At 40.5% G+C, this 23,515-nt stretch overlaps 1 protein-coding gene across 8 annotated transcripts in view; it reads right to left on the bottom strand.

The window, feature by feature from the left end:
- Positions 1-23,515, bottom strand: part of LOC125447272 (genetic suppressor element 1-like) — a 277,157-nt gene that overhangs the window by 28,107 nt on the left and 225,535 nt on the right. For all 8 annotated transcript variants that reach the window (XM_048521570.2, XM_048521587.2, XM_059652856.1 and 5 more), the window contains 3 exons: positions 21,855-22,219; positions 9,966-10,242; positions 2,793-3,448 (listed from right to left, as the gene is read on the bottom strand). In XM_048521570.2, coding sequence (XP_048377527.2) covers positions 2,793-3,448; positions 9,966-10,242; positions 21,855-22,219 — 1,298 coding nt within the window. The remainder of the gene's footprint in view (positions 1-2,792; positions 3,449-9,965; positions 10,243-21,854; positions 22,220-23,515) is intronic.

Below are 23,515 nucleotides of genomic sequence, written 5' to 3'. Positions count from 1 at the left end.
TGGAACCATATCCTTTATTGCAAGAGGAATTGAACATAAAAGTAGTGAAGTTATGGTTCAATTATTCCAAGACCACATCTCAACTACAATGTACAATTTCAGTCTCCTTATTTTAGGAAGAATTTAAATGCACTGGAGGGGGTTCAAAGGAGATTTACGAGCGGACTATCTGGAATGAGCAGGTTGTCTTCTGAGGAAAGTTTGGACAGTCTGGACTTATCCTGAACAGTCTTGACATGGTAGACTTGGAAAGAATGTTTCCCCCTTGCAGCTGAATCCAGAACTAGGGGACACTGTTTAAGAAGTAGGGGTGACCCTTCAAGACAAAAATGACGAGATTATATTTCTCTCAGAGGATTTCTGACTTCAGAACTGTGGCTCAGAAGCTGGCAATGATGGGGTCGTTGAACATTCCATAGGCCAAGACAGGAGATAGTACAGAATTCAAAATTCTAACAAATCAGCCATGACCTTAATAGAACATAGAACATAGAACAGTACAGCACAGAACAGGCCCTTCAGCCCACAATGTTGTGCAGACCATTGATCCTCATGTATGCACCCTCAAATTTCTGTGACCATATGCATGTCCAGCAGTCTCTTAAATGACCCCAATGACCTTGCTTCCACAACTGCTGCTGGCAACGCATTCCATGCTCTCACAACTCTCTGCGTAAAGAACCTGCCTCTGACATCCCCTCTATACTTTCCACTAACCAGCTTAAAACTATGACCCCTCGTGCTAGCCATTTCTGCCCTGGGAAATAGTCTCTGGCTATCAACTCTATCTATGCCTCTCATTATCTTGTATACCTCAATTAGGTCCCCTCTCCTCCTCCTTTTCTCCAATGAAAAGAGACCGAGTTCAGTCAACCTCTCTTCATAAGATAAGCCCTCCAGTCCAGGCAGCATCCTGGTAAACCTCCTCTGAACCCTCTCCAAAGCATCCACATCTTTCCTATAAGAGTTGAATGCAGAAGGGCCAAATGGCCTACTATTGCTCTGAATTCATATGTTTCAATGTTCATATGTACTCTATAGATAGCACTGTGTAGCAGTCCTACAGACCAGACATGTCTACATAGCCACTCAGTTGCCAATGTATATATATAATCTTTTGTTCAAATAAAGAACAACATTATTGTTTCAACAATCCTTATTGGATGGTTGGGAGAAGAATAGCCAACAATTTTTAAAGATTTAACTGAACAATAAACAAGTCTCACAAAATAGAAGTCCTCGTGTGGAAATGAAACAACCGTTAAGTATTCAGTGTCGAAATGTGTAGTGATTTGGCACCATTGCAGGAATTCTACACACCTAGTACATTTGTTGTTCCACTTCAATCAGTAGACACTGGGCCTCACGAAGTTCTCTGAAAACCGAGACAGCATGAGTAGTCTAAGACCCTTGCTGTCGTGATTTCTGAAGAACGGTCTAGGCCCGAACGTCAGCCTTCCTGCTCCTCTGATGCTGCTTGGCCTGCTGTGTTCATCCAGCTCTACACCTTGTTATCTAAGAACCTTGCTGCAAAGTTTTATGCAGGAATAGACACAATGATAACTCTGGGAATAGTTTCATGGTGATCTGTGCAGTGTTGGTCAGACAAACCTTAACCAACGATAGCCAAACCTACTAGGTAAATGGTTCACAGATTCCATCCGTGGGGTCTATTAAATGACCTGATGTTATGATGAGACAGATGTAAAGTTGGATAACTACTAAAACCAGAATGAACTATTAACCCTATTGCTAGGAAAACATAGTATAAGATACAACCTAAACACAGCACCCTATTGACAACCAGAATTAAGAAAATATATAACAATTTCATACTAAATTTACTGTAAACTACTATATGCTTCATAAAGTACTCTTTATGGATAAAACTTTTATTTCAAGAAAGGGAGAAAATTGTGATCTATCCACTACTATCCACCATAAGCCACGATGTAATATATAATCCCATTTACTCTACAGAGAGAAGCACTCCTGTAGATCAGACATCTCGCACAATGTCTCCTGTTACCCATTATATGTGTATAATCTTATTTATAAACAAGAAACACACATTATTGTTCTGCAAATCCTTATTTATAGAGTCATACAGCACAGAATCAGGCCCTTTGGCCCAACTCATCCATACTGACTAGGTTTCTTAAACTAAACTAGTCCCATTTACCCACACTTGGCCCATATCCCTCTAAACTTTTCCTATCCATGTACCTGTCCAAATATCTTTTAAATGTTGTAACTGTATCCACCTTTACCACTTTCTCTAGCAGCTCATTTCATATATGCACCACCCACTGTGTGGAAAAAGTTGACCCTCAAGCTTCTTTTAAATCTTTCCCCTCTCACTTAAGCATATGCCATCTAGTTTTGGACTCCCCTACCCTGGGGCCAAGACCTCAGCAATTCACCCTATCCATGCCCCTCAAGATTTTTTAAACCTCTAGAAGGTCATCTCTCAGCCTCTTATGCTTATGATTGGTACATCTGCACTAAACTGAAGAATGCAACACAACAGTTTTTTTTTGTAATTTTGGATTGTTTTCCTGTCCTTCAAATGTAGTGTCCTAAAACTGCAGAAAGTCACACCGAGATTAATGCCATTCAAGATATCCAAACCTTCAATCCAATCTGTCCAAATTAGAAGAGATGTAAAACATGAATGGCCCTTTGCAATGACACACCTGTAGAATTACTACTGAAGAGCAAGGTGAATAAATAAGATGGGTGGAGGCTGTGCTTAAATATGGGAAAAGTTTACAATCACAGAAATGCCGTACCGTTCAATCTGGCTTCCTTCAATTTCTTTTCTGCCAGATCTAACTTGCTGACAATAGGTTGCTGGAGCAGAAGCTCTTGATTGTACATGCAGCTGGCAGTCACATAATTGTTACAAAGCACAGACGTATTGGACACAGGAGAACTCTTTCTGTTTTTCAAACTCAGATCAGTTGCTCCAGAGGTGATAGATAAATCCAAGCACTCTTTCTGTACCTCTTCAAGGTGGCTATTTGCAATTTGGTGTTTGAAGTCACTGCTGAAATCATTCGTGGATTGATGACCAGAAGTCTGGTCCTTCAAATGTGGCACCGTGCCAGTTTTTAGACTTGGCATTCCAGACTTTTTAGTTACACTCACATCTTTATCAGTGCAAGATTTAGTAAATGCTGGGCTAAAGTGCTCTCCAGTGATCTTTTTGAAAGCATCATTTTTCAGATTATTGTTCAGAGGTTTCTCTGAGTCCTTCAGTGCATCATTGTTGATTCTAGAATAGTTAGTGCTGTAGTTAAGTGCTTGAGCTGGTTGCAGTGCATGAGGAGATAGAAAGGGTCTTGGAAGAGGGGAGGTGTCTCTCAAAGAACGGTGTGGAGAGATGAGAGGAGGAGGAGCTCTTAATTGTTGTGGTCGATCCTGGTTTTCATCTTCTGAAATTGTTCTATAAGAAAAATGCATGTTTTAAGAAGGAAATACCGTTAGTAACAGTTTTATTGGTATTGCTTACATGATGACTATTCTCAAAAGCATAATGTTCAACAGATTTTTATGATCACAAGCAGTATATTTAAATCTTTCTCTTTTGATTATCACACTGTTTTATTTCCCCACTAATGGTGCAATTTTGAAGCATTTCAGTTGAAGCTATTTTTCAAGTTATTCACATAAATGATTTTCAAGTGAGTTCAGAATTCGTTACCTTTTGCCTGTGTTTTAAAATGAGAGAAACTGAACAATTTGAAATTCACTGTAGAATGCTAAACAATTTTAGTTTTGCAAAAAGAAAATTTTGAAAGAACAAGACAATTTTCATGCCAGAACCATGTGTAAGTGTTTCGTTACCACAGTGAGTGTACATTCTTATTTCAAACACTTTGAAAGTCACAACACAAAAGGAGGCCGTACCCGATTAGTAGTCTGGCCATAGACCAGCAAGATGGAAACTTGCATGTTAACTTCATTTTTTCTTTGCAGATTAATTCCCTAAAAATCTCTCTGCATAAAAGTGACTGACGAACTTTATCAAAAACTAGAGTGGGCGAATGCACTAATTCTGGTGCCATACCAGGATCTATAGCTGACTCAGCCTATTTCAGCCAAAATAATAACAGCTCAGGATCAACTCTGCCCTTAGCATCTCCTTCAATTAGAGTGGGAAAAAGAAGCCAAAATTCCCCTGCAAATTGCTATCCACAGATAGGCACTTGCAACGTGACACTGAAGCAAAGTTAGCAGTTATTACTATCTATTTTGGTGGAGGCAGGGGAAGCTGTCAGGTTTCTTCCAGGTCCACAAGAAATTAAATTCTAACTTATTCTGGTCATTTCTGAGATCAATGTCCATGCATTCCATAAAGTTGCAAGCATTATTTTAGCTATCAGAGCAGCGGAGCCCAGCAGAGCATGTCCATGTCAAGGTGGCTATCATGTAGCCAGTCACCTCTATGTGCCAGAGAAGCCTAAAACACCTTAATCCAGCAACCTTCCAAAAAAAAAGGACAGTACGTCCAGCAATGGAGTAGAGTTTGCACATTCTCTCCGTGTCTGTGTGGTTTTCCGCCAGGTGCTCTGGTTTCCTCCCACAGTCCAAAAGACGTGCAGGCTAATCGGAGTGGCTATGCTATATTGTCCATAGTGTTCAGGGATGTGTAGGTTAGGTAAATTAGCATGGGAAATGCAGGGCTACAGGGAAAGAGTAGGGGGAATGAGTCTGGGTGGGATGCTCTTCAGAGGGTCGGTGTGGACTTGTTGGGTTGAATGGCCTGTTTCCCCACTGTAGGAATTCTATGACAAATATTATGAAAATTGCACTCATGACGGCTGCTGTCCTGAGTATGCAAATACCATCTTGTTCCAACAAACAAATTCGTAAAAAGGTAGATACATTGACAACACAAATATAAATGAATGATCACAACTTGTTTGCTATAACAGGCAGGTGACTGCAGAATGAAGAAGTCTATTCAAGGGAGTGGGGTAGCTTTGTTTATACAGAAAGTTATCAGGCAGTATAAAATAGGAAAATCATGTAGGAAGAGCACTACAATTACAATAAGTGAGTTTATTCTGCAAAGTGACTCAACAAATCAAATGGGCAAGGGTAACATGGAAGATGAATTTACAACAGATTGTCTCTTAGAACGCTAAATTGCAGACCTACATGGGAACAGCTATTTTAGATCTGGTAACATATAATGAGGTAGCGTGAATAAGATACCTCATTGTTATGGGTCCTTCGGGGGCAGTGAATACAACATGGTTGAATTTCAAATTTAGTTTGAGGGAGAGCAACTCAGGTCTAAAACTAGTGTCCTCAACTTAATTAAGGGCAATTACAGAGACATGAAGAAAGAGTTGTTGAAAACAGATTTAAAGAAAGAGACTAAGAGGAAGGCCAGTGGACAAACAATGCCAGGCATTTAAGCAAATATTTCCTAGGACTCAGCAAAAAAAAAGTGTTCCAGTCAAAAAGAAAGACTCAATGAGAAGGGGAAACTACCCATGGTGGGCAAAGTTGGTCAAGGAAAATATCCAACCAAAAACTTACATATCCAAAGCTGTAGGTGAGACGATTAGGAATGTTTAAGGAACCATCAATAGATGGCTAAAAAGCTAATAAAAAAGGACAAAGTTGATTATGAAAGTATATTGGCAAGAAACAAAGAGTTTCTACGGGTATATATGAAGAGTAGCTAAGATGATTGAGATCCTTGGAGGACACAACTGGAGAATTAATGATGGGGCACAGGAAAATGGCAAATAATTTAAAACAATATTTTGAATTAGTTCTCATAGTGGGGGACACTACTAGTATCCCAAAGATAGTAGATATGCTAAGTGCTAATGGGAGCAAAGGTCTTAAAACAGTCTCTATCACAAAAGGCAAAGTCTTCTTTATGTTAATGGGACTAAACACAGATGGTCACTAGGATCAGATGGTTGGCGTCAAATGATTTTAAGGAAGTGGCTGCAGAGATAGTTGCAGGTGTTAACTGAAATATTACAGAATTCACTGGATTCCAGGAGGGTTCCAGTGGATTAGAAAATTGTAAATGTGACATCCCTGTTTAAGAAGCAAGGGTAACCGAAAACAGAAAACTTTAACCCAGTTAACCTAACATCTCTCGTTGGGAAAATGGTAAGAGTTTGTTATTGACAAATTTGCTAGACCTCTTTGAGAATATAAGAAACAGAAATGAATTGTAGATGTAGTGTTATTGGATTTCCAAAAGGCATTTGATAAAATTTAACATAAAAAGTTATTGCATTAAGATAGGGGGTTCATATTTTGGGGTAATATATTAACATGGATTGAGGATTGGTTAACACACAAAGACAGAGTTAGGATTAATTGATCTTTCTCAGGGTGGAGTGGCACAAAGATCAGACATAGATCTTAAATTATTTATTATCTATATTAACGTGTTGGAGAAGGATTCACAGTGCAATGTATACAAATTTGCTGACAACTGAAAAAAGGAAGGAGGGCAAAGACATAAGAAATCTGAATTGGGTTGTTGATGGGTTGAATGAATGGGCAAGCACTTGGCAGTTGGAGTTTCATGTAGGCAAGTGTGAAGGTATGCACTTTGATAGGGGAAATCAAAAGGTAGCCTATTATGAAAAATGGAGAGACACTCCAAAAAAGGTACAGCACAAAGACGTGTGAGTAACAATCAAAAAATTAGTAAGCAAGTAATCAAGGAGGCAAAAGTAATTTTAATGCTGGTTGGAGTTTCCAAAGCAGGGAAGTCTCCCTACAAAACTGGGTATTGGTGACGACATACCCAGAGTGCTGTATATAGAGTCCCCACATTCAAAAAAGGATATGCTGGCACTCAAGGCAGTTCAACATTGATTCACTAGACTGATTCCTGGGATGAAGGGCTAGACTTATCAAGAATGGTTTAACAGTCTGAGCCTTTATTTATTACAGATTAGAAAAATGAGGGGCAATCTTAATGAAACATTCAAGATTCTGGAGGGGGCTCAGTGGGATAGATGTTGAGATGATGTTTCCACTAGTGGGGATTCTCAAGCCAGGGTACATAGTTGCAGAATAAGGGGCCACTTATTTAAAACAGAGATGCAAAGGTCAGAAGAGATGCTAACTTCCCCCATCCAACAACGTATTCTCTTTATGCATTCATTACATTGCGCCAATGGTTCCTCAAACTCTTTTCAGACTGACAGTTTTCTTGACCAGTTCATTTACAAAAATAGATAGTAGGAATTGGGGTGGCACAGTGGTTAGCATGGCTGCCTCACAACACCAAGGACTTGGGTTCAATTCCATCCTTGGGCGACTGTCTGTGTGGAGTTTGCACATTCTCCCCGTGTCTGTGCAGGTTTCCTCCAGGTGCTCCAGTTTCCTCCCATAGACCAAAGGTGATGATTTCTTCATCCAAAGGTGTGCAGGTTAGGTGGACTGGCCATGCTAAATTGCCCACAGTGTTCAGGAATGTGTCACTTAGGTGGGTTATAAACGGATGGGTCTGGTTGGGATGCTCCAATGGTGTGTGGACTTATTGGGCTAGTTTCCACATTGTAGGGATTCTATGAACCAGAGAGTCACATTAATAATAAAAAGAATTGTATACTGAAAAACACATTGTGCATTTTGTCCACTTCAGGCTACCGTTGCCAGCAGAGACGGTTCAAGAGATGAGTAAAGGAATCCACCTCTTAACAGTACACGTAGTACTGATTTTGGATTCTGAATTCTTCCCTAGAACTTCATTCACACTCTGTTGGATGTAAATGATCATAAAATAAACAGTATTTTCATAGAATCCCTACACTGTGGAAACAGGTCCTTCAGCCCAACAAGTCCACACTGAACCTCACAGCATCCCACCCAGACCCATCCCCCTATAACCTGCCTAATCTTCACATCTCTGAACACCATGGGCAATTTCCCATGGCCAATCCACCTAACCTGCACATCTCTGGATTGTGGGAGGAAACCGGAGCACCTGGAGGAAACCCACACAGACATGGGGAGTATGTGCAAACTCCACACAGACAGTCACCTGAGGCTGGAATTGAACCCAGGTCCCTGGCACTGTGAGGCAGCAGTGCTAACCTCTGTGCCACCGTGCCACCCCAATTTTTGGGCCAATATCATTACGTATTCCTTCTGTTCAATTTCCTTATATTTGTATAGTTTGAGGAATATGTTTTTGTGGGAACATACCAATCTGTATGGCTGTGATTGTAAGTGATTGGATGCTTAGCTTTACCCAGCTAATAACTCGGCACAAGTGAGAGTAAAGTTCGACTTACTGCAGATTAATGTGATTGATTTTCTAAAATAATCTGCACATCAATTCAATATTGATAAGACTCGGCCCTCTTTACTTTGCAATGTGTAAGTTAGTGAGAAAAAAGGTGAAGCAAATGAGACTTTTCTCATTCAACAAGTTGGCAAGTTTTCATTGATTTTAGTCTTGAAATCTGTTAATGGACGGATATCCATATGTTGAATGAGGCAGCAAAATACTCTCAGAGTTTTACTGTAAGTCTACAGTTTAAACTAAACATCAGTTTCCACCTTTCCATTCTCAGAAGCCAACTCCCACAGTGGGGAAGAACTCAGCTCTTTTTCGTTTCCTATTACAAGGACATTTTATTCACATCTTGTGAATCCAGCTCCTTGTCTAATGTTAAAAACCACTGAATCACATAATTGTCTAATCAAACAAATAATTCATACTGCCCAGCAGGGGCAGTCTTACAATAACAAAAAAAACAAAGAAGGTGGGAGATCCCTGTTCTCATACCTAACGAAATGGACAATAATTAACTGCCCACCAGGGGTAGTGCAACAGAAATATAAGTGAAGCAAGAACAGGAAAAGAGGAGGAGTTAAGGGGGGAAGATAATGAATTCTAGATCCCATGGTGGCCATCTCTTTCTAAAAGCCTCAAGGGTGTTCCATTTCCAAGGATACCCGAGCACCTGCTAGCCCTTTTCTCTTTGAAAACCCACCTCCAAATGAACTAGTGAACAAAATTAAATAATTATCAATTACAAGCAGCAACTGAAATAAAGGATGGGCAGGAAGACAGGGAGGGGGCTAAATTAAAATAACGTTAGAATGGGAGATGATGCACTTCAGCTTCCGCAGTGCCCACCTCTCTCTAAATGCACCGAGGGTATTGGTGGACATTGCATGCTCCATCTCCAAGGACACCAGAACAGGTCTCGTTCTTTTTAATTTTTAAAAAATATCTGTATGTGTTATTACACAAGACTGAATGATTTCTTTCCCCACCACCAAATCATCAACGTTACTTTTCATCTATTATCCCCACCACTAAATCAACCATGTTTCCAACTGATAAAATCTACATGCAAATCCCAACAAGGGCTATGCAACATCACCAAAGGTGAGGTCAGGATAGGGAGAGAGGGAGGGGCCTGATTCAAAGTCCAACAAGTATCATTTGCTCTCAGTCAGCTCTGAAGCTGTTCTGTTTGACCCTAAAGTGCCTACATTTCTAATACTGACAAAATGCTCCAACAAGATATAGTTGCGGGCTAGGACATACCCAGCTTCTGACTTTCCACGAGTCCAAAATTCATTGCAGCAGCAGCAACAGCAATGACTTTGAAGAAAATCTCAGTAAAATATTGTCCGCAATAGGTGAAATCTAATATGGTACTGTACAGACTCCCTCCTCCTACATCTCTCACGGGTTTACCGAAGTTGTAAGACTGATGCTAGCATGAATATAAAGAACTGGAAGGAAGGTCTTGAAGAGCAGGAATGGAGAAGGAAAGAGTGAACATTTATAATAATGTAGAGCGAGACGTTTGTTGTTAGACAACACTGATTTTGGATTTAAGTACAATATATAAGACAAATTTTACTATAATTAATGCAGTACCATTTGCTTCAGAATAGTCAGTGCTCTTTGCTTGTGGAACATCAGCTCATGTTGAAATGCTACTCACCTGTTTCTATCTCGTTCCTGCTTGGAAACCTGGTGCCCTTGTTCCCTTTGAAGCTGCTGAAAGTGATGCTGACGGAAGTCAACTCCATGTCCTGGTTGTTCCTCCCTCCCCTGTTGCTGAGGGCTATGACGCAGCCTGCACCTTCCCTCTGAGGATGAGGAATGTGAAGAAAAGTTTGATGACACCCCAAGGTGAGAAGGGGAAGCAGGCACGGCGATAGGCTCTAGAGGCAAAGTTCGAGCTTTTCCACTTCCCAGACAGGGTGCTTTGGCTTTCTCTGAAAAAGAAATGCTGCTGATCAGAAAGACCATTTCATGTTTTATTAAAAATGCACAGGAATACGCAATTGAAAATCTTATAGAACTTTAAGCCAATTATTATTTTTTACGATCATTAAATGCAACTTTTATATTCATTCATTTGATACGGGCATTTATTCCAATCTGTATTGCCCTTAGGAGAATGGTGGCAAACCGCCTTCTTGAATTACTGTAGTCTGCGTAGTGTAGGTACTATTAGGGTGTTCAAGGATACTGATGCAGCTACAGTGAAGGAGCAGTGATGTAGTTCCAAGTCAGAACGATGTGTAACTTTGAATTGATCTTGCAGGCAGAGCTAAAAATCACTCTTTTAAGTCAACAAGGAATTTGTAGGAAATGGAAGCAATGCATAGGCATGTGAATCATCATTTCCAGAGCTTGAACACTGGTGTTGAGTTTACTATTTTCTTTTTTCAAACTGCGGGAGGTATGGATTTGGGAGGTGCAATCCAAAGAGGTTTGCAACATTGCTGCAGTGCACCTTGCAGGCATATACAATACTGCTGCTGTGTGCAGGTGGTGGAAGAAGTGAATGTTTAAAGTGGCAGATGGGTGGCTTGAACCAGGCTCAATTTGAGTATCTTGGAGTGTTTTTCAAGCTGCACAAATCCAGGCAAGTGGTGAGCAAGGAGGTGGAGTAGTGCCACAGGCTGAAAACTTGCATATGTAATCACAGTATTCACACTGGCTCCTCCAGCTCATTTTTTTATCAAGTGTGATCTCTCGAATGTTGATGATGGAGAACTCAATGCTGCCAATGCCATTGAATGTGCTGGTTAGGTTCTCTCTTGTTGGAGATTATCATTGCCTCACACTTGTGTTGCATGAATGTTACTTGTCACTTATCAGCTCAATCCTGAATATTGTCCAGATCTTGCTACATGCAGGCATGAACAACTTCAGTATCGGGGAGCTGCCAATGGTTCTGAACACTGTTCAATCAACAGTGAACATTCCCATTTCTGATTTTATGGTGAACGGAAGGTCACCAATGTAACACCTGAGACGAAGTAGCAAGGGGAGGCGGTGCCCAGTGGCAAAATCAAGACTAGTAATTCAGAGGCCCAGTCTAATATTCTGGGGATATGGGTTTGAATCCCACCATGCCAGATGATGAAATTTCAATTCAAGATAAATCTAGTCTAACAACTACCATGTAACTATTCTGCACAGATTTGAAAGTGATTTTCAAGGGAAGCAAGGATGAAGTGAGGAAAATTGTTTCAACACAAGCAAGTAGTTAGGGAATGGAATGCACTGCCTGGAAGTTTGGTGAAGGCAGGTGCCTGATGATAATGCGCTAACCTATGGAGGGGAGAAAAATCTGGAGACTGGCACTAGGTAATGAACCCGTGCAGACACAATGAACTGAGTAGTCTCCTTTTGCGCTGTAACACTTCTGTAACTCTGTGGAAAATGTATGGCTAAGGACACTATCCTGAGGAACTCCTGCAGCGATGTCCTGGGACTGAAAAAAATTGGCTTCCAATAACCATTTGACAAACCGTTTTGCTATATGTTTGGTGTGGCTCCAGGCAGTGGAAATTATTCTCACTGATTCCCATTAATTTCACTTCTAGAAGGTTTTCTCCATGCCATACTCAGTCAAATGGTACCTTAATGTCAACAGCAGTTACTTTCACTTCACCTTTGGAATTCAGCTCTTTCACCCAAGTTTGGATCAAGGTTTTAACGAAGTCAGAAGCCAAACAGTGCAACAGCCAGCAGGTTACTGCTGAGCACATGACATTTGATAGCACTGTCGATGATACACCCCATCACTTTGTTGATGATTTGAGAGTAGATGGATTGGACAGTGATTGATCATATTGTATTTGTCCCACTTTCTGGGGACTGTATATGCCTGTGCAATTCTCCACTTTGTCAGACAGGAGTGATAATAATTCTGGAACAGCTTGGGTATGGACTCAAAGCGTGACGCTGGGGCCTTCAGGTGGGCACTGAGATGGGTCATGCAAGTCAAGTCCTTCAGTGTTATCCTTAGCAATTTATTCTATCATTAAGTAGGGGATATTTGCACAGTTGTTTCCTTCGGTCAGCTGCTGAACTAGCTGTCTACTATCATGCATCATTGAATCGAGCTTCAGAGCTTAGATCTGATCTGTTAGCCGTGGAATTATATGGCGCAGCCAAGAGTACGCTGTTTCCAGTGTTTAGCACACATGTATTCCTGTGCTTTAGTGTCCAGAGGTTGGCAACCCATTTTTAGGTATGTCTGGTGCTGCTCCTGGAATAATTTGACATACCTCACAGGTTTGATGATAGCAATAGAACAAGATACAAACCAGGCTATAAGGTTACAGATTGTGATGGATGATAATTCTCTTGCTGCTGGCCCATAGCACCTCATTGTTGCTAATTTAAAGCTGCTGGATCTGCTTTGTTAAAGCATGGTGGCAGTGTCACACAATTCGATGGACAGATCCTCAGCATGAAGAAGGAACATGACCACAAGGACTGTGTCTCATGACTGGAATATAGACTGTCAAGTAGTTTTGTCCCTCCTGGTGGTTCTCTCTTCACCAGTTGAAAGCCCATAATGACAAAAAAGCTACTGAGATAGTGGATGCATTGGTTGTAATTTTCCAATAATCATTGCAAAATCATTGTATTCAAAAAATGGTGGGATGCAAGCAGTGGGTAACTGTAGGCCAAATAGCCAAACATCAATTGATGGAATAGCATTGAAATCAATTATTAAGGAAATAATAGCAGCACGTTTGGAAAAATCACGATCTAATCAAGTAGAGCCAGCGCAGCTTCATGAAAAGGAAATCATGTCTGAGTAATTTATTAGACATTTTCAAGGAAGTTTCAACAAGGGTAGATAGAGGTGAACTGCTAAATGCATTGTGTTTGGCCTTTCAAAAGGCATTAGATAAGCTACCATACAAAAAGTTAAGTCATAAGGTTGGAGTCCCAGGTGTTGGACGTAGTATATTGGTATGAATAGAGGATTAAGTAGTGGGCAGGAAATAGTGAATGAGGATAAATGGTTCCTTTTTAGGTTGGAAGCCTGTTGCCAAGGGATTCCATAGAGATCAATGCTGGGACTACAACTGTTTACAATACTTCATAGTGACTTGGAGGAAGAAGTAGATGAACTGTAGTCACATTTGCAGATGTCACAAAAATAGGTGGAAATGCAAGTTGAGAGAAGGATAAAAACAATTTACAGGGAACTATCTCTAGATTAAGTAATTTGGCAAGAAATTGGCAAATGGAGTATTTTTTGGGAAAATATGAAGTTGTTCATTTTGGAAGGGAAAACTGAAGAACAAAGTATTATCTAAATACAGAAAAGCTACAGAAAGCTGCAACACAAAGGGATCTGGAGGTATTTGTGTACAAAACGCAGAAAGCACGCACAAAAGTGCAACAGGTAATCAAGGCGGCTAATGGAATATTGGACCTTATTACAAGAGGGTTGGAGTATGAGCATAGGGAAGTCTTGCTGCAACTGTACAAAGTGTTCGTGAGACCACATCTGGAGTAGTAAGAGCAGTTTTGGTTCAATTTAAAGAAAGATATTATTTCACTGGAGGCAGTTGAGAGGAGGTTCATTTGGATGATCCTTGGTATGGAGAGACTGTCTTATGAGCAAAAGGTGAAACAGATTGGGACTCAACTCTCTGGAATTTGAGAAAATGAGAGGTAATCTTATTGAAACGTGTCAGACTTCTGTGGGACTTTAGAGGTTAAATGCTGGTAGGATGTTTTCCCTCATGGGAGAGTCTTGGACCAGAGGATATATCCTTGGAATAAAGGGGTACCAATTTAAGACAAATGAGGAGGAATTTCTTCTTTCAGAGCGTTGACAGTTGCTGGGGCTCCTTGCCAGAGAGCTGTAGGGGAAGAGTCCTTGTGTATATTTAAGGCTGAGATACATAGATTCTTCAGCAGAGAAATTAAGGGTTATGAGCAAAGGGCAAAAAGTGGACATGAGAAATGTTGGTTTAGGAAGGATCCTATTGAATGGTGGAGCAGGCTGAAGGAGCTTAAAAGCCTACTCCTGTTCCTACTTGTTATGGTTTTAATCTGTCAGTCAATAGGTGCTACTGGTCAATTCATAAGAAGACAATCAAGACTCCAGCCAGCAAACATCTGATATCAATGCTACTCTCAGTGCTTCTTCCAACTAATGTTTAATGTGAAGGAGTACTGATTAGCAACAAGGGTAAATAATAGTGAATGTGTTGCATTTGGACTTTCAAAAGGCAGTCAATAAGATACCATACAAAAAGGTTAAGTCATTAAATTAGGTCAACTAAGCAGATGAACAAGGGTGCTGGGTATAATCAACAAGAGTTTCCTTAGCCATGTTTTAACTTCATTAGAGTTAATGGTGTGAACTCCCAGGACAACTCCATTCCAACATAATATCTCTGTCTGAATTGAAATGGTGCCAGTATGTTTTCTGGTTTTGCTGTGGTCATATGAATCTGCTGTGGGGCACTTAGTACAAGCAGCCACTGTGCCAGAAGTTTTAATACAAGTAGCATTGCCCTAACTGAACATGTAACACGGTGTACAGAAGTGGAACCAAGACTAAGTTTTGAAGAACACTGTAGAAGCCCAGCTACTAAAATAAGAATACAGATATACGCAGAGCTGTTAATAGCTACTAATAACAGCTAGACACCATCCAAAAAAAATTACATAAAGAACCAGGCTGTAGTTGAATCACTAGCAAGTCCCACAAAGGCCGTAAACTTTTCTTTCCAGGCATTGGCAACAATGAAAGGTGATATGAAATAGAACTTGCAGTTTTTCAACTTGCAGTGGCAAGATTACATAACTGTGATAGATTTAATGTCATAATTGAGGAGACAGACTGATACAAAGTGTATTCTACACTAAATCTCTGTGAGAAGTAAGGAAAAAAACAGACTGCAGAACTTTTGAAAGCATTGAAGGCTTACTTTGCATCAATAGACAATAGGTGCAGGAGTTGGCCATTCGGCCCTTCGAGCCAGCACCACCATTCATTATGATCATGGCTGATCATCCACAATCAGTATCCTGTCCCTGCCTTATCCCCATAACCCTTGATTCCACTGTCTTTATGAGCCCTATCCATCTGAGTCCTAAGTGAATGTACATTATTAAAGGTTTATGTTCAATATTAGAGCTCAAGGTGAAAACATGTCTATTAATGGATATGTAACTGTATTAACATGTTTGTTGAATCCTACAAATTCAGACAACTGAAAAATTATCTAATCAAAGATTGAACAAGACATGTCAGAGCAGCTGCTAAAGGATGGGAATCTGACTCTTGAACAATTTATTAACACGTGCACAAGTCCTGAGCTTGTAAATCAACAGCTTCAGTACATACAAGGGAAAACAAGCTGGTTTGTCCACAATGTGATGGACCAACTCAGAGCCATCCACGATGTTGAAACGCAACCTAGACTTCTAAAATACAACAATATGGAGAAATGCAACAAGTATCGACAGAAGAGCCAGCAGAAAGATCAAAGTTGAATGACAAGTCATTATATAAAACAAAAGAAAGCATGTGTTTCTTGGGGAAACAGTGTCCTAACCATAAGAAGCCAAACCACTTTGCATGCAATTGGTTTAGCTAGGAAGAAGACGTACAGGATTATAAGAGATAACAAAGTGTGGAGCTGGATGAACACAGCAGGCCAAGCAGCACTGTGACAGAGATGTCAGACAATGATTCTGACAAATCAAGTGTGAGTATTAGAGAAATGCTGAATGAAGATTTGGATGATTCAATCTACACCTTAAAGCAGGTTGGCAACATCCAGTCAAAAGGATAAAATGGACTGTAACTACTGCAATGAAGGTGGTAGAATGAGAGCATCAAATAAATATGAAGTGCCAGACAGACACAAGTGCTTCCTTCAACATTGAGCTTTGCAGACCTGTGTAAAATTACAACAGATGGCAATTCAAAAGTGAAGTCTTGATGGCAAAGTTCAGGCCCTGTACTGGAACAATGTTCACCCTGAAACAACAAATTAGCCCGAGGACCCAAGCAATGACAATGCTGAAGATTTGTAATTCTACTTATTAGATACGAAGCTAGAGCTACATATTTCGGTAGAAGCAAGTTGAGAGCGGAGGCTGGTAACCCTAAATGTGCAAGAAGGGATTTACAGTTTTTTACAGGCCACAGACAGACAATGCGGAGATAGATGGGATCGCCGAGGAAATTTGACTTTAAAATAAAACAAAACTAAAAAGATTGTTTTGCAGGACACAGTTAATGCAAATAAAGGAAGGAGGTGGCTAAGACAATTAAGACAACAGATTCAGTCGAGAAGATTTTGCTATAGAACCAGAGAGCACATCATTCCAACCAACAATTTCCAAAGTCAAGAATCCACATATATGTGTCATCTGTGTAAAGGAAATCACAAAAGAGAGGCGAACCATAATAATGGGCATTTTTGCTAATGCATGATAAAGGTTGTTTGTATAGCGAGCTAAGTCGGGTAATTCACAGTGTAAATGATTGTGCATACGAATTTGCTTCTTTTTTGTATGATAAAATGCCTGGATGATTTGTACTAATATGCTTCCTTGCTCACTGTGGTCATGTGACCTCTGCCAAGTGGTACTCGTTCCAGGCAGCCATCTTACAATGGATCTAATACAGACAGGGTACAAGCGGCCTTGGGCACAGTAAAATCCCAGCTGGCTGTGTAACTGGGCATACATACCCAGGCGATGGGACCCATGGGTTGTTGTCTGCATGATACAACTTTGTGGGAATAACTACTCTGTTGAACAGGTCTTGAGTTTGGTGCACATCCACAAATATTAGAGATGTGTGCTTTGCAGGATCAAGTGAAACTGCACGCAGCCTCAGGATAATGGACTGAACAACCTGAGTTGAGATGAGGAGAATTTATTTCACTCAAGGCATCATGAGGCATGGAATATAAGATCAGGGAGGTAATGCTGGAACTGTATCAACCATTAATTAGTCCACAGTGTACCATTCCAGTTACCTCATTATACAATGGATGTGACTACACTAGATAGGGTACAGAGGAGATTTACAAGGATACTGCCGGGAGAGGAAAAATGCAGCTATGTGGGGAAAGAAATAGATAAGCTGGTGCTGTTCTCCTTGGAACAAAGGGATTGAGGAGAGATTTGTTCGAGATGTACAGTGTTATGAAGGACCCACTTATCTCACCAGAAAGGACAGCGTGAGGAGGCATGCATTTAAAGTGATTGGCAGTACAATTAGTGGATGGATTTGGAAACACTTTTTCACTTAAAAGCTGGTAGGGAATTGGAACCCACTGTTCAAATGCTGGCAGAAGCGGACAACCTCAGACTATTTAGAATGTGTCTGGACATGCACCTCTCAAGTACTTTAATCTGCAGGACCATAGATTGAATGGTCGTAAGTGGGATTAAGCTGGTTAGAGATAGTAAGAACTGCCAATGCTGGAGTCTGAGATAACACAGCGCGGAGCTGGAGGAACACAGCGGGCCAGGCAGCATCAGAGGAGCAGGAAAGCTGACTTTTCGGGTCAGGACCCTTCTTCAGAAATGGGTGGCTTGCTTTTTGCTGCCACAGGCATGAGGAATCAAGTGGTCTTTTTCTGCAACATACACTTCCCATGATTCTGTGATTGCTCTGACTCTATTGAATTCTCCACCCCAGAGGGATGTTGAGGTTCTGCCGTTGAATACACTTGCAGCTAGGCTAGGCAGATTTTTTGTATTTCAGGGAATGAAAGGATATGGGGAGTGGGCAATAAGGTGGAGTTGAAGCCTGAGGTTAGCCATGATTGCACAAAATGGCACAGCAGGCTTGATGACCCACTCCTGGCCCTATTTCTTGTGTTCCAGTGTATTGATAGTGTGTGCCTTTGGTTTATTTGACGCCTAAGTCAATGCTCAGAAAACTGTCTGTGAAGTAACTGCACACAGGCTGCTATCCCATCATATGTGTACAGTACACTGGCTGTGGCCAGCCAGCTCAAAGTCATTTTCCTGAACTGAGGATATTCTAAATTCCCTGTTTATATTGGTCAATCGGGGCTTCCCGATTAGCCCAGGTTAACAACCCCAGTCAATGAGAACCAGCTGGTTCTAATCACTACAGTCTAATTTCATTTTTATTTGATTTTCCTGTACTTATCTGATAAAACTTAGTGGCTGGCAAGGCCAAACTGAGTAAGACCATCAGACTCCCTTCTCCAATGAACAATGGTGAACCAGACGGTTTCTTTACAACAATAGTGATTTCATGGTCATTATTACTGAGGCAAACTTTTTTATTTCAGAGGTCATTGGTAAGATGTTGGAGTCCATTGTGAAGGATGAGATTTCTGAATACTTGCAATTGCGTGGTAAAATAGGGTAAAGTCAGCATGATTTCATCAAGGGGAGGTCATGCCTGACAAGTCTATCAGAGCTCTTTGAAGAGGTAATGAGCAGACTAGACCAAGGAGAGCTAATGGATGTTATCCATCTGGACTTCCAGAAGGCCTTTGATTAGGTGCTGCACAGGAGGCTGCTGAGTAAGATAAGAGTGCATGGTGTTGGAGGCAAGATACTAGCATGGATAGAAGATTGGCTGTCTGGCAGAAAGCAGAGAGTGGGGATAAAAGGGTCCTTCTCAGGATGGCAGCTGGTGATTAGTGGCATTCCACAGGGCCAGTTTTGGGACTACAACTTTTCACTTTATACATTAATGATCTAGAAGAAGGAACTCAGGGCATTCTGGCTAAGTTTTCAAATGATACAAAGATAGATGGAGGGAGAGGGAGTAGTGAGGAGGCAGGGAGGCTGCAGAAGATTTAGACAGATCAGGAGAGTGGGCAAAGGAGTAGCAGATGGAATAAAATGTGGCAAAAGTGTGACATCATGCACTTTGGGAGGAAGATCAGAAGCCTGAACTATTTTCTAAATGGGGAGAAAATTCAGAAATCTGAAGTGCAAAGGGACTTGGGACTCCAGGTTTTTTTTCATGTAAACTTGCAGGTTGAGTAGGTAGTTAGGAAGGCAAATACAATGTTGGCACTTATCTTTAAAGGACTAGAATATAAAAGCAGGGATATACTACTGTGGCTTTATAAAGCTCTGGTGAGATCACATTTAGACTATTGTGAGTAATTTTGGGCTCCATTCCTCAAGAAAGATGTACTGGCCCTGGTGCAGGTCCAGAGAAGGTTCATGAGAATGATCCCAAAAAGGGTCAACATCTGAGAAACATTTGAGGACTCTGAGTCTATATTTGATGAAGTTTAGAAAGATGAAGGGGGAATCTAATTGAAACTTACAGAATACTGAATGGCTTGGACAGAGTGGATGTTGGGAAGATGTTTCCATTTGTCGGAGAGACTATGAGCTGAGAGTGCCGCCTTAGAGTAAAGGGAAAACCCTTTAGAATGGAGATAAGGAGAAACACCTTCAGCTAGACAGTGGTGAATCTGTAAAAGTCATTGTTACAAAAGGCTGTGGAGGCTAGGTCAGTGAATATATCTGAGACATTTTAAGACAGATAGGTTCTTGATTGTCAAGGGGATCAAAGGTTACAGGGAGGAAGCAGGAGAATGGGGGTGATAAACCTATCAGCCATGACTGAACGTCGGAGTAGACTCGATGGGCCGAATGGCATAATTTCTGCTCCTATGTCTTATGGTCTTATGTATTTATTTAGGTGACTTGTACTCCTGTCTCCTGAACAATATTACAGGATTGGATTCCTGGCCTCATAACATTAGCACTACGCTATCATTCTGTGAATGTTATAGTAGTCATTTTAAAGATGACTTGTGCAGAGATACAAAACGGACAAAAGTGAATCAGCCCCACCTGCATTACATTCCATTGGACCAGGTATAAACTGGCCTGGGAGCTCTTACGGCACCGTGGTAGTGTCCATATCTCCGAGCCAGAATGACCTGGATTCGGGGCCCACCTGCTTTAAAGATGTGTAATAACATCTCCGAATGAGGTGATTAGAAAACATTTACTGCAAACTTTGTTTTAACTGGCACTTAATGAACAAGCACTCTTGATAACCTGGTCAAATTACATAACCAAAATACCTCAAGTTTACTGTATTATCGCTATCCGCTGCAATGTTTGACAAGTAAGTTGAAGGTGCAAGTGGGAAGGGTCTCTGCCAATAAGTTTTATTTAAGGCAAAATTGCATTATTATTTAAGTGATTTATGATGTAAATAAAGTATAAAAGTGACGTGTCTACTATTTGGTGCATGTTTTTACATTGATTATGTGAACCTCTTGATCAACTGGAATATTTGATCAACCTGCATACTCCTGGTTTCATAAGTGCCACTTAACAAAAAGTTTGCTGTATAAGCTAGACAACCGATTACTTTTATAGGTTTGTATCTCTTCCCAAGACCACTTTCATCTCTGTCATTTTTAAGTGTGGGCCTTTTATTTTCTCTGTTTAGATCTGAAAATTAGCCTACAAATGATTGCTTTCGATGTGAGAAGACGATGAGCTTCTTTGGCTGGTACTCTGTCACCTTAATGCAAGGCTCTCAATGCAAATGAAAATCACATAGTTTTTATAAGTGGAAGCCAATCAAAATCTGGGTAGCAAGCTGAAGCTCTATCTAAAGCACCTGATCTTTTGGTTATTTTATGTAGCAAGCAGGGTGTCTGATGTGGAAGTTGTGCTAATAATCATGACCATGCTAAAGGTTTTCAATATTATGTAAAAACCAAAAGAACTGCAGATGCTGCAAATCAGAAACAAAAACAGAAATTTCTGGAAAAGCTTACCACATCTGGCAGCATCTGGAGTTCAAAGAGCATTCCTTAGTTCTGAACTTATCCAACAATTTCTATTTTGTTTCAACATTGTGTGTTTGGAAAACGTTTTCTTGTTTAGCACCAGAGATGCCAATCACTATTTTCTCAGAAAAGTACCACCTTCATACATATTTTCATGGGTGCTTTCTTTCGTTGCTCTGTTTATGCTTGTTGATATAAGATGTTATAGAGTCAGAGTCAAACAGCATGGATACAGACCCCTTTGGTCCAACCAGTCCCTGCCGAACATAATCCCAAAATAGCTGGTCCCACCTGCCTGCTCCTGTCCCATATCCGTCCAAACCCTTCCTATTCAATGCTTATCTAAATGTCTTTTGAACACTGTAACCCATCATTTCTGCAAGTTCATTCCACAGGCAAACCACCCTCAGTATAAAAAGTTTACCCTCACATTTTTTAGATCTCTCTCCTCTCACCTTAAAATATCCCCCCTAGTCTTGAAATCCTCCATTCTAAGGAAAAGACACCTACCATTAATCTTGTCTATATCCATCATGTTTTTTAAAATCTATACAAGGTCAACTTTCAACCTTTTATGCTCCAGAGAAGGAAGTACTAATCTATCCAGCCTTTATAACTCAAACCTTCCATATCTGGCAACGTCCTGGTAAACCTCTTCTGAACCCTCTCCATCTCAGTTATATACAATAATTTTCTTTCTGTGCAGCTGGTAGAGCTTTAATGGGTAAGATGTATCTATTTATATAAACAAGTGGCAGAAAACTGTGAAACAATACCTGGTGGAGTCGATGGAATAATATGCCATGGGCTTATATGTTCATCATTCCTTTGATGAGGCTGGGTGTGTTCCACTGCAGAAATGAAATCCTTCCATCCTTCTAGATGTTTCCTTCCTGCGTCATTGGTTGGAATTGCTTTTTTCTCTACCCCGTGTTCAATCTCAAGGTTTTTCTCCTGCTTCATTTCTTTCCTTCGTTTAATCTCTTTCTCCCATTCCATTATTTGCTGCTTTTCTCTCTTTCTGGCTTGTTCTGTGATCGCATCTGGACCTCTTTCTTGAGGAGTCCCCCTTTCCCAATCCTTTTCTTTCTTGTGTTCACGCTCTTTCTCTCGTTGTCTCACCTCATCATCCATTTGCAACCTGCAGTCACAAAACAAAGCTACTTAACTTTGGCTATTTTACTGTATTCCCATGAGTCTCTCTTTTAAAGCTTCTCCCAATATTCTCATGATAATGATGGCTGACTTGGTTCAAGGCCAAGATCACTGAAACTGAATGTGAGAGGGAGCTGAGCAGAAACCATTTTTCCTTTACACTTCGTCTTTCACATTTCATACTGTTAGGATTTTCAGAAAGCAATTGACAAAGTTCCCCGTGGCTTAAAGTGTAAAATAGGGCTAGGACTTGTGGAATATGTTCTAACCTATATAGATAGATCAAAATTAACTTTGCAATATAAATCAGAAGGCAATGCAGTGGGAGGAATTTTGTCTGGGGACAGTTGGTTGTACTTGTCAAGAATATGATGTTTTAAAATATTTGTTAATATTAATTGTACATTTAAAATTGTATTTGCTGATAATGCACGGCTTAGTTGACATATAACAAGTAGAAAGAAGATTGATTTTTTTCATGTGGGTGGCCACTGATGAATGTTAATCAGGGGAAATATACTGTAATACATATAGAAGCAACAAACTTTGTGTCACTTGAAAGTCTCCCATTTTGTAATAGGCTGCAATAAATACTGCATTCAACCCCAGACATACACAAGCAAGTCTTGGAGTCACAGTGATCTACAACATGGGAACAACTCTTCGCCCTACCTTACCTATGCTGCCCAGTTTTCACAATTAAACTATTACACGTCCCTAATACCTATCCCATTTGTATACCTTTCTAAATGTTTCTTAAATGATGAAACTGTACTCACTCCTCCTAAGTAATTTCCCTAAAAAGGGTAACACCACCAATTTTCCTATGGACAGTGGTCAGAAATTTCCTGTGGTCAGATAGTGGTTCGAACAACAAAATAAACCATAAACATCCACATCATGCCCATTGGTTACAGAAATTATCTATGGTGAAAGGCACTTCACGTCTGTGCCCACTAGATCACAAGCAGCTTTCTTTTTGTTGCTTCTCACCTAAAATAGAAAGGGAAAAGGATAGGGGTTGGGTTCATTAATAATACCTTAGCTTTCATAATGCAGTTGTCATGGTAGAAAACACAACATATCAGGTAGGTATTAAATTTCAGGTTATAACAACATTTAGGTCACTGATGAGCCAAGTCTGGAGGATGATGTGAAGTTTTGGCTACCTGATCTGAAAGGAATATTAATTTATTTGTTGGAGCCCACGGTACAGTATGAAGAACAATCCAGGCCTGAAGTATTTGCATTGTGGGAGTCAGATGAATGAGTTTATTTTCAG

The sequence above is a fragment of the Stegostoma tigrinum genome, chromosome 2 (genome assembly GCF_030684315.1).
Source record: "Stegostoma tigrinum isolate sSteTig4 chromosome 2, sSteTig4.hap1, whole genome shotgun sequence".
Taxonomy (NCBI): Eukaryota; Metazoa; Chordata; class Chondrichthyes; order Orectolobiformes; family Stegostomatidae; genus Stegostoma; species Stegostoma tigrinum.
The sequence above is the reverse complement of the archived record's forward strand: the minus strand, read 5'-3'. Positions and strand labels throughout refer to the sequence as shown.